The sequence below is a fragment of the Ziziphus jujuba genome, chromosome 10 (genome assembly GCF_031755915.1).
Source record: "Ziziphus jujuba cultivar Dongzao chromosome 10, ASM3175591v1".
NCBI lineage: Eukaryota > Viridiplantae > Streptophyta > Magnoliopsida > Rosales > Rhamnaceae > Ziziphus > Ziziphus jujuba.
Window position 1 is genome coordinate 18,033,229 of NC_083388.1, and position 9,853 is coordinate 18,043,081.

At 32.2% G+C, this 9,853-nt stretch overlaps 2 protein-coding genes across 3 annotated transcripts; both read right to left on the reverse strand.

Annotated features, from left to right (window-relative positions):
- Positions 1 to 242: 242 nt before the first annotated feature.
- Positions 243 to 3,419, reverse strand: LOC107411536 (gamma-interferon-responsive lysosomal thiol protein). 2 transcript variants are annotated; one of them, XM_048469268.2, is made up of 5 exons: positions 3,129 to 3,419; positions 1,666 to 1,731; positions 1,304 to 1,444; positions 705 to 797; positions 243 to 571 (listed from the first exon to the last, which is right to left on the reverse strand). In XM_048469268.2, exons 1-5 carry the CDS (start codon positions 3,402 to 3,404, stop codon positions 356 to 358), a joined length of 792 nt encoding a protein of 263 aa, XP_048325225.2. In that variant the 5' UTR covers positions 3,405 to 3,419; the 3' UTR covers positions 243 to 355. The 2 variants fall into 2 exon arrangements, with proteins under 2 accessions (XP_048325225.2, XP_015874626.3); XM_016019140.4 differs by lacking the exon at positions 3,129 to 3,419 and adding an exon at positions 2,029 to 2,390.
- A 1,270-nt stretch (positions 3,420 to 4,689) lies between these two features.
- On the reverse strand, positions 4,690 to 7,283 carry LOC107411538 (cinnamoyl-CoA reductase CAD2). The gene is made up of 6 exons (XM_048468323.2): positions 7,017 to 7,283; positions 6,618 to 6,790; positions 6,352 to 6,537; positions 6,077 to 6,239; positions 5,362 to 5,548; positions 4,690 to 5,106 (listed from the first exon to the last, which is right to left on the reverse strand). The coding sequence occupies exons 1-6, from the start codon at positions 7,132 to 7,134 to the stop codon at positions 4,962 to 4,964; spliced, it is 972 nt and encodes a 323-aa protein (XP_048324280.2). The 5' UTR covers positions 7,135 to 7,283; the 3' UTR covers positions 4,690 to 4,961.
- Between the last annotated feature and the right edge of the window lie 2,570 nt (positions 7,284 to 9,853).

Sequence of the window (9,853 nt, forward strand, 5' to 3'; positions counted from 1 at the left end):
ACTACGAGCCAGATAGCAATTCAAGGGTCATGTCAAACTAAGCCTGCTCTTTTCAAGCAGCCTAAAAGGAATATTCATAAGCATGCCTTAATTATTTGGCTAATTTGGAGAAGGGCTGTATCCATTATGCTAGAATACTGGTTGTATTGCATACATAAGAACCATTCCATCATTATTATTATTTATTTGCCATTGTAAAATTAACTGAATAAGATTAACGAGTTCAACAAAGCAGTGACTAGTTCATTTAAAAGTATATATATATAAATAGCAGTGACTAGTTTATTCAAGAGTATATCGTGTAGCAATCCTTTATTTCACACTGCTATGTCTAGGAAGTGGAACTACAGGACATTTACAACAAAGCTCCCATGTTCATCTTCTGCATCCATGATGCGATGGCTGATCTTATTCTTGCTGATAATGCTGACTTTTCCTCCATATAGCAAACAGGACGTCTAGGCTTTGATTTCCTTGTTCTGATGGTATTAAGAGATTGTTCACGGCAGGCTTTCGGTACAGCAACACCTTTATAAGCCTTGCATATATAGCTTAGAAAGTTTTCGTAGTCCTACCACATTAGAATCAATATTAACCAAAAAATCAATGAATCTGTCATAAAAGATATCATATAACGTATCCCACAGCTTTAGCGTCGATGTTCTTGGTAGAATGTAATTATATGACATTAGGATTTAACAAACCTCATAAAGTGGTTGTCCATCCACAACTACCCAAGGCACATATTGATGAGGAGGTTGGAGGGCTTCTGTTTCGGCTGCATATTGCAGTTCAAGCTGCAGCAAGAAAAGAACTCTAATTATAGACACTGGCCATATTTTGCAGCAAAAGTGACTTCCACAATTCAATTATTAGACAGCAAAAAAAAAAAGCCAAAGAGCCTAGTACTATGCTGGTCAATAGAGTAGTAAATCATTTTATCGCAGCAAAAGACCCGACAATAGGCTGCCAAGACTTCAAAGAGAAATTTACAGCACAGGGATGCTTAAGACTCAAGATAATGCTATAATGAACAAACAATATCGGACATTAGAAGAGTAGTTCAGAAAGATCCAAGCATTGTCGTTATCCCATGGTTCCATTCTCTAGTAAAGTCTGAGATTGAATACACGATTCATTGAGAAATCTTTGGTCCATTTTTAAATATGGACAACAAGATATGATCAAAAAAGAAGTTGTATACAAGCAGAAGAAGCACACAGGAGCACAGCCTCTACAAATACAGTCACACAACATCAACTAACAATGTTTAAGCAAATGATATAAGTTAAAGAAAAATAACCTTTTTTCCACGTTCGCCAGTGTAGCAATTGGTGATAGATTTTGGATCCAAGTCCAATTTCTCAAAGCATTTTTCCCACTCTGTGTGCTTGTGCTCGTGCACAAAAGATTCAATGCAATAAATGAAAGGAAAATGTACATTCTGCGTAAAGTTGAAAAGAAAATTAGTTTGGCAATTTGGCATTCTGACTTAAAAACTTACTAATCTCTATACAGATTAGAAAATGTCTAGACAGGTTTACAAGAAACTACTTCTCAAAGAACATGCTAACATGCTTTTCCTTGATAATATTAATTATGACCGATGGGTATGAATTCAATTTAACTTCTTTCTGTGTCTTACAAATTGAAAACAGTTCTTACCAGCTCAGGCCATTCATCGATCGCACAGGCTTCCACTGTGTTTAATAAGCACTCGTACGGACCATGCTGCAATCATCACAAAGAAATGGATTCAAACTTTTTGCTTTCTAAACACTGAAAGCACAATAATTCTGATAGGAGTTTTAATTAAATTATACCATTTCCAATAGAGTTCTTGATTTAGTTAGAGTTTTATAGATAAAATAAACGCAGGAAAAACAACGAAACGACACCAGAGGATCAGAGAAATCATCTGTATATAATATAAAGCATAGAAGTTTCAATTCAATGAGTAATTTACCCAAAAAAAAGAAAAGAGAAAAGAAATAGAAAGAGAAATTGGGGGATGGGGGTTTAGAGGACCTGGCAAGTGAAGGTATTGTTGGGTCTGATTCTAGCATTACCCCAAGGTACGAGACTGAGATCGACAATGGAGATGAGGTCGTTTTGGAAGATGTCGACCAGATAATTGACGATGAAGTTGGCGCTGTACGGACAGAGGGATTCGTAGTATAATCCCAGAGACACTTTCTCAGAATCTGACGGCTGAATTTCAGCTCTTGAAGACGAAGAGGAAGTGGGAGAGAAGAAAGCAATGAGGATGAGGAGGTAAGAGACAAGTGCTGTCCGAGAAAATGCCATGGCGTATGAAAATCCAATTAGCCCAGAAGATATAAAAGATTCCAGACCCTTTTTTTTTTTTTTTTTATATATATATATATATATATTTTTTTTTTTGATTATAAAGGTGTGAGATTATGGAGCAGAAAACAGTTGGGCTTTTGTGGAGGAACCTTGAGTAGAGAGAAATGTCATATTAGCTCCACACAAAAAGCCAAAAGTCAATGCCACGTCACTTTCTTTATATTTATTTCTCTTTATTTATTCGACAGATATTTTTTACAGAAATGAAATTATGGAACTGAAAAAAAAGAAAAAAAAAAGAAAAAGAAAAATTCTGTTGTAATATACTTTTACCACCACATTGATAGATGCTAGGGACACGGATCTTTGTTTATTTAATTAAAAGTTGTAAATAACCCCATAAATAATTACAGCCATATTCAAAAAGATTAAACTTTGGACACTGAGATGCGAATTCAAAATTTTTTGCCCAAAATAAAATAAAGTAATTTTCTATTAAGTCCTTCTTGTACGAACAAAATTACATTATTAGAGTAAAATAATATATATATATATATATATATATATTTTTACTATTGTTTATATAATAAAGACTGCCTCCACCACCAGGGGAAACTCCGGCAGATCTCCAACGCCGGTGGCTGCAACCTTTTTTTTTTTTTTTTAATTTTTCCTTCCTTTGGAAAAAAAAAAAAAAAAAAAACCAATTTGAAGTAGTTCAAATTGTTTTTTTTTGTTTTTGGTGTAAAAGAAAGCTTTGATGTTGACAACTGGGAAATACAATGAAAAGTAAAAAAAGGGAAATCAGAATTTAGAACCTGACAGAGGATGGTAGTGTTGGGTAGAACAAAGGCGTTGCCATAGGGATGGAGCTTGAGATCTACAATGGAGTGAATTCCACTATCAAACAGCTTAATCAGATGGTTCACAAAGAAATTTGCGCAACCTGGACACAGAGTTTCGTAATAGTAGTCCAATGTCACTTTTGGCGCAGTGGAACTACCAGCAGCAGGTTGAGGAAGTAACAAAGATGCTAGCAATAGCAATACAATGCAAGCAAATAATGGAGTTCTAGCTTTAGAATTAAAACCCATCGCTGTTGATAAATTTGATTGCGATGGCTAACTGAGGCCTAAACCATTTGTACAGTTCTATTCATTCCCTACTTATTAATTTGTTTTTGGATCTCTCAAGCGTGGAATGCATGTAACTTGGAAATTGTTAAATATTCAGTACCTTTTGTCAATATTCAAAACAAACGCCACATCAAGCAACAACAATAAATAAATAAATAAATAAATAAATAAATAAATAAAGCTCCAGTGCTGTGCATTCCTTTCGGTTTTCAAACATTGATCTGTGTGCCTTTCTGCTTATCGTAAATGCGATTGCAGTTTTGTCCGCTATGAATATATTCATAAAATTCTCCCGAAATCCAGAAAAAAGTAGAGCATGTTGCATTGGTCTTTTATGCTTCAAGTTTCAAATTTACATAAAGAGCACAAACGCCATTTTACCATTCGCAATTTGACATTCACATAAAGCTTTTCAATATAAAAATATAAATGTTAATGCCGATGCTAAATTTTATCATAAACTCTCCAACAGAATATGCTAAAACTATAGTATTTAAAAATATAAAAAAAATTATTTAATTAGAAGTTTGAAACGTTGAAGTGTATGGTTCCCATTCTATTTTACTTTTTAACAATTAAAAATTCAAAACTATATTAATAAATGATGTAAATACCATAAACTGGTAGAGACCACTGTCAAAATTTGTTAGTTGCATTTTTGATATCAAATTTGACCCCAATGCGATTGGTAAATTTTGTAATGTGCTATCAAAGAGATCGAAATCTACACACAAGCCAAAATTTGACAATGTAATGGTAATTTGCGATGCCATTCCAGATCCTTTAATGTAATTTTACTTTTAGTGGCTGTTGGAATAGATCCAAAAACTTAAATTGAGGCCCAACCCAAATCCAGCAACCTATCCAGGCCAGCCCAAATGTGACTAACATAGCATTCGAGGATAATTTCATCTTATTTATTCTTTATTTGGTTTTTTGGATACATTTGCGAGGATTCGAACTCACTCACAACCTTTTGCCCAAGGAAATAATAGCTTAAGCTTTCTTATTGTCTATAAATTAATCGCCTGGAACAAATATGAGACCCATGCATGTTCAATTAAACAATCGCTGCAAGAGGTGGAACAGATGAGTCCTGTGGCCCGTAAGTAACTTTAATCTTCAAAATCTTACAAGCACATGTATAGCTTTTATATTCACCGCCCATTACATAACGGTAAGATCCTTCTAAAATGAATCCAAAAAGGGAAATGCAGAGCTATGCTGAACTCCTTAGAAGCAATTCTTAAAGAAAATCGACTTCGAATGACATAAATTATGAAGTTTTGAGCCCACCTCATTGCCATGTCTGTCACATACAGATATGGCTAATTTGGCAACTACTACATTGCATAACCACAATCCATAGAATACATTATTTTGTTTATATACAGATATGGATAATTTGGCAACTACGACATTGCATAACCACAATCCATAGAATACATTATTTTGTTTACATGTCCTCACTCACTCCTAAAAGGTAAAAGGACCTTAAAGTGCACGCATTTGTGTTTATGAAATAAAGCCCTTACTCTTTAGGCTCTCCACAGCATCCTTGATAATCTGCTCCATTGGAATGAAGTGCAACCCCAAGTCTATCAGCTTCTTTGATGCAACCTTCCCCCTCAACAACCCAGGTTGGGTATCCCTTGGTAAACTGCCAAAAAACAAATGGATAAGTTCACATATAATAGCTAGAGCAACTTCTGAACTGCAGATTCATTCAAATAAATACTAAATCAAAATCCATAAAATTCCACCACGTAGTAAGTGGTGACAATGCACTTAAGGTTTTGCTTTAGTTACTTTCTTTCAGTATAACGTAGCTTCAAAGATTTAATGCTTTATTATGAGCATCTGAAAACCCAACACTTCTGAACATGGTTCCTCTGCTAAAATTCCAATTGCTTACCTGAGCACTTTATACTCGGGGTAAAGTTCAGCAACCTTAGCCACAAAGTCACAGTAATGCGATATCGCTTCAACACACAGATGCCTTCCACTCGCCGCTTTGTTCTCATAAACCAAAATATGTGCTAAAGCTACATCTTTAAAATGAACGGATCCCATAAAAAAGTCCTCATATGTTTCAGTGCAACCTGCAAGAAAGAACAAAATGCTATTAAATATAGTTTTCTTCAATTAAATCAGAACCAGGATTAGAAGCTCCATGCAGTTTTTCTGTTGCAATATATATCAAACCTTACAAATCATAGAAAGAGACATATCCATGTAAAAGCAGAAGTAGAAATTAATCAATGGTGTAATACCGAAAATGGTTGCCTGCTCATGCCACATTATCTTATGATCTGTTCCGATAGATACTCTGGAGCGTGCAAAAATTCAGGCTTTCGGCATAGTTAAAATCATATAGACATTAGTCACATAACTAAAAATAAAAACCATTTATATATTATCCCATGTTAACAAAGACATGGAACAGCATTGGTACTAGCTTCAGCCATGTTTGGTAGCAAACTATAAAATCCTAAGACAAACTCATCCATCATGAAAAAACCAATCTTTGATAAAAAGAACAAAACAAAAAATTCACTAAAGCAAAAATTAGAACCTCTTGAATAAAAATACAACAATTAAATGATGTAAAAGTAAAATAGTAAGATTACCCTGAAGAAGGCGTACTAGCATAACCATGCTAGCATTGAGCCTTGGTGAGATAACGGGACCCATTACAGTCCCGGGGTTGACCACAACCACATCCAAATTTTTCTCTTTGGCAAATTCCCATGCGGCTTTCTCTGCCAGTGTTTTCGAGATTGGATACCACAACTATTTACCGAAACAAAATCAAAATTAGAATTGCAATTTTATTTATTTATTTATATATTTGATTGAGGGCATTTATGAATAATGAACATATAATAAACTTTGATCCACTGACTTGCTTCTCTTTGCAGTAATCAACGTCGGTCCAGCAATCCTCAGTCTTCAACACGTCAGCTGGCCAGCGAGGGCTGGGAGTGATGGCCGAGATTGAGGACGTGACCACCACGCGACCAACCCCGGCCTCTTTCGCCGCCGTCAGAACGTTCATCGTTCCTTTAATTGCCGGGTCCAGGAGTTCCTTCTGTTCACCAAATCCACAAAACCCATTTAAGATGGTAAATAAAATAAAAGTGAAATCGGGAGTTGGAAGTTGGGTCCCACCTCCGGGTCATGGACCTGATCGACGATGCAGGGAGAGGCGAGATGGAATACGCCGGCGCAGCCATTGATGGCGGCAGCGATAGAATCGTAGTCAAGAAGATCAATCTGGAACAATCGGAGACGCGTGTCCGCTCCTTGTAGGCTTTGTAGATGCTTGGTTTCATTTTCATCCTCTGTAAAAAAATAATAATAATAATAATTTATTTGTCTTATAATATATGGAAAAAGATCAGTAAAAAATAATAGGAAGATTTACAAAAATATTAAATCTTCAAAGGTTCCAGAGATTTATAAAAATATTAAAGCTTCAAAGGTTCCAGAAAATCTCAATGCAATGGTATAACTAAATAAAATGAAAAAAAAAAAATTAAAAAAAAAGGAGAATAGAAAGAGAGTAACTGAGATCTTTGACAGTAGCTTGAACGTAGTAGCCACGGTCGAGGAGAAGATGGACGAGCCATGATCCTATACATCCACTCCCACCTGTAACGCATACTACCTCTCCCTGCTTCGACATCGCTGTTTCTTTTTTCTCTGTTGTGGTCTCTGTTTATCCACTGCAAGTCTACTTTTTTGTCGCCAGAATCTCTTGCCTGCTTCTACAATTTTTAGTTACAACTTGTAGATTTGATAAACCGTATTACCCAAGTTTTTTTTTTTTTTTTTTTTTTTTTTCTTAACCCAAGTATAGCCACTTGTCAATTTATATTCTACGCCACCATTATCCTCTTCTCTGTTTCTAGTGTTTTTACTGTTACTTGTTACCATTACTGTTAACTTAAAAAAGAAAAAAAATTACTTGTGTCAACTTTTAATCCACATGATTGAACCAATCAAGAATCTCAGAGTGTACTCACACACTGTGAGTGTTATTTAGATCGTGATATGATTCTAAAATCACGCAAAATTAGCAGCTTTAAATTTATTAAAAATAAGTTTAAGTTAAGAAATTGATATTTAGGGATCTGTTTAATTAAACATATTAATTTAAAATTAATCTGTTTAATTTGATATTAATTCAAATTAATTTATTTAATTAAACACATCAATTAGCATATTAATCCAATTCGATACGATTATAATTCGTTTAAATTATAATTTTAATATATCAAATTTATCATTAATAAAATTTTAACTAATGCTTTTGATTAGTAAATTGCAAACTTATTTAAAGTAATATTATTAATTTTTTTTATTAATTAAAAAATTAAAAATTAAAAATTATTAAAATAATATTTATTTATTCAAATATAATATGTATAATATATATATATAGATTTATGGATATAAAAAAATAAAAATAAATATGTCTAACAGTATTGCAGATGCAGAAAATTAAAAACATAATTATTAATAAAGTTCTTTTAAATTATTTTTAGAAAAGTAGTATTAGATTTATTATGTGTGTATATATGTATATATATATATATATTTATATTTAATTATTTTATGATATTATTATATTATCATATTATATGTTATATCATTGTAAATTTATACTATAATTATATAGTTTTATATATATATTTTAATTTTTGATTAACTAATGACTAAATTATTTTTATTTTATATAAAATAATTAATTTAAACTGGGTAATTTTATTTAATTAGATAAATTTCATATGAACGAAAAATTTCGTGTAATGTCAAGTTAATAAATAGATAATGTCAGATTAATAAATAGTTAATGTCAGATTACCTATTTATTAAACAAATCGCATTCGGGTTGAAGAATTCTGATACAATTAATAAACAAGTCGAATTTGAATTGAATAATTTCGATACGATTAATAAATGAGTTGACACAAATAGGACAAGTCAATAGGAATTGTTATCATATCTACATCTTGAAACAATTCAATTGTAAACTTATAGTTATTAAACTTCAGTTAAAGTTAACAGTTGAAGGATAGAATGGTCAACTCACTCTAGTCCGCTATTTTAAAACTATTTAATAATTGATTATCTATCTTAACCTTTATTTTCTCTCTATTTTCTATAGTAATTTAATATAGACATTTTATTGTTTTACCTTTATCTATCCACGATATAACTAGACTATACTCATCCCATTCAACACAGAAAGTTTTTCTCCTAAATAACTAATGTGAAGCCCAAACCCAAATGATGTTGGTCAGGTTTAAAAAAAAAAAAAAATGTATTCCCTATTATAAGCCTACTCAAATAAGAACTAAACTAGTTGTTTCTCTTTCACCTGTTAGCCGGCTGGCACATCATGACATCCTAAGATGTCTCGCGTGAATGAATTAGTTGGTACTAGAAATATTAAAAAATGTGAGTGAAGAGAGTATTAAAAAGTGATTTTCGGTTGTTCATTTTGAATTTTACAAACATACTCTAAATTGAATTTTACAAACATACTCTAAAAGGATTCTCTAATATATTCTTTTTTTTTTTTTTTAATCTTCATTTTTGGACATGTAAACAAATCTATATATAAACATCATCTAGCATAATCCTTCAAAAACATTAATAAAAATACCAATTATAAGATTTTTTGTGAAACTAATTTGGACTCTGAGTAAATAGAGACCAAAAAAAAAAAAAAAATGAAAAGAAAGATAGAAACATAGAGAGCTTGGAAGAGAGTTAAAAAATAGAAGAAACATGGATCAAGCATTTATCTAGGTGGTCTTCGTGGAGTAGTAAATGTTAAAGAACAAGCCGATAAACATTGGAGAAGACAAAGACAAGACACTGTGAATAGAGAAGATAATGGATTCAATTGATGTTGTGAGTTTTGATGGTAGTCTAATGGTCTAAACTCTGTATGCAATGGTTATGGTGGTGGTGACGGCAGCAACAAAAAAGTAGAAACAATTGAGATTGCTTAGAGTTTCATTTGGAAATTTGTTAAAAAATGTATTAATAATTAATATATAAAAATGAAAAAAAAATATATTAAAAAAAATATAATTTTTCATTCATATAACATATGGTTTTGGTTAGGTTAGGTTTATATTTCCAACTTGATAACCAATTCAAATCCGAAAAATTTATATATTTTGAACTTAATCCAACCTAATCTATGTAAAAAAACCAATCCAAACTATCAAAAATAATTTAAATTGGTCGATTTGAATGAGTTGAGTTGGATTTAATCCATCCCTATCGTTAGGATGTTGTCAATAACCCCATGGTTAAAAGTTTTTAACCACAATATATTATGGGTAAAATTTTAGCAACGCTTTTAGTAATTATAATCTTTGTAATTA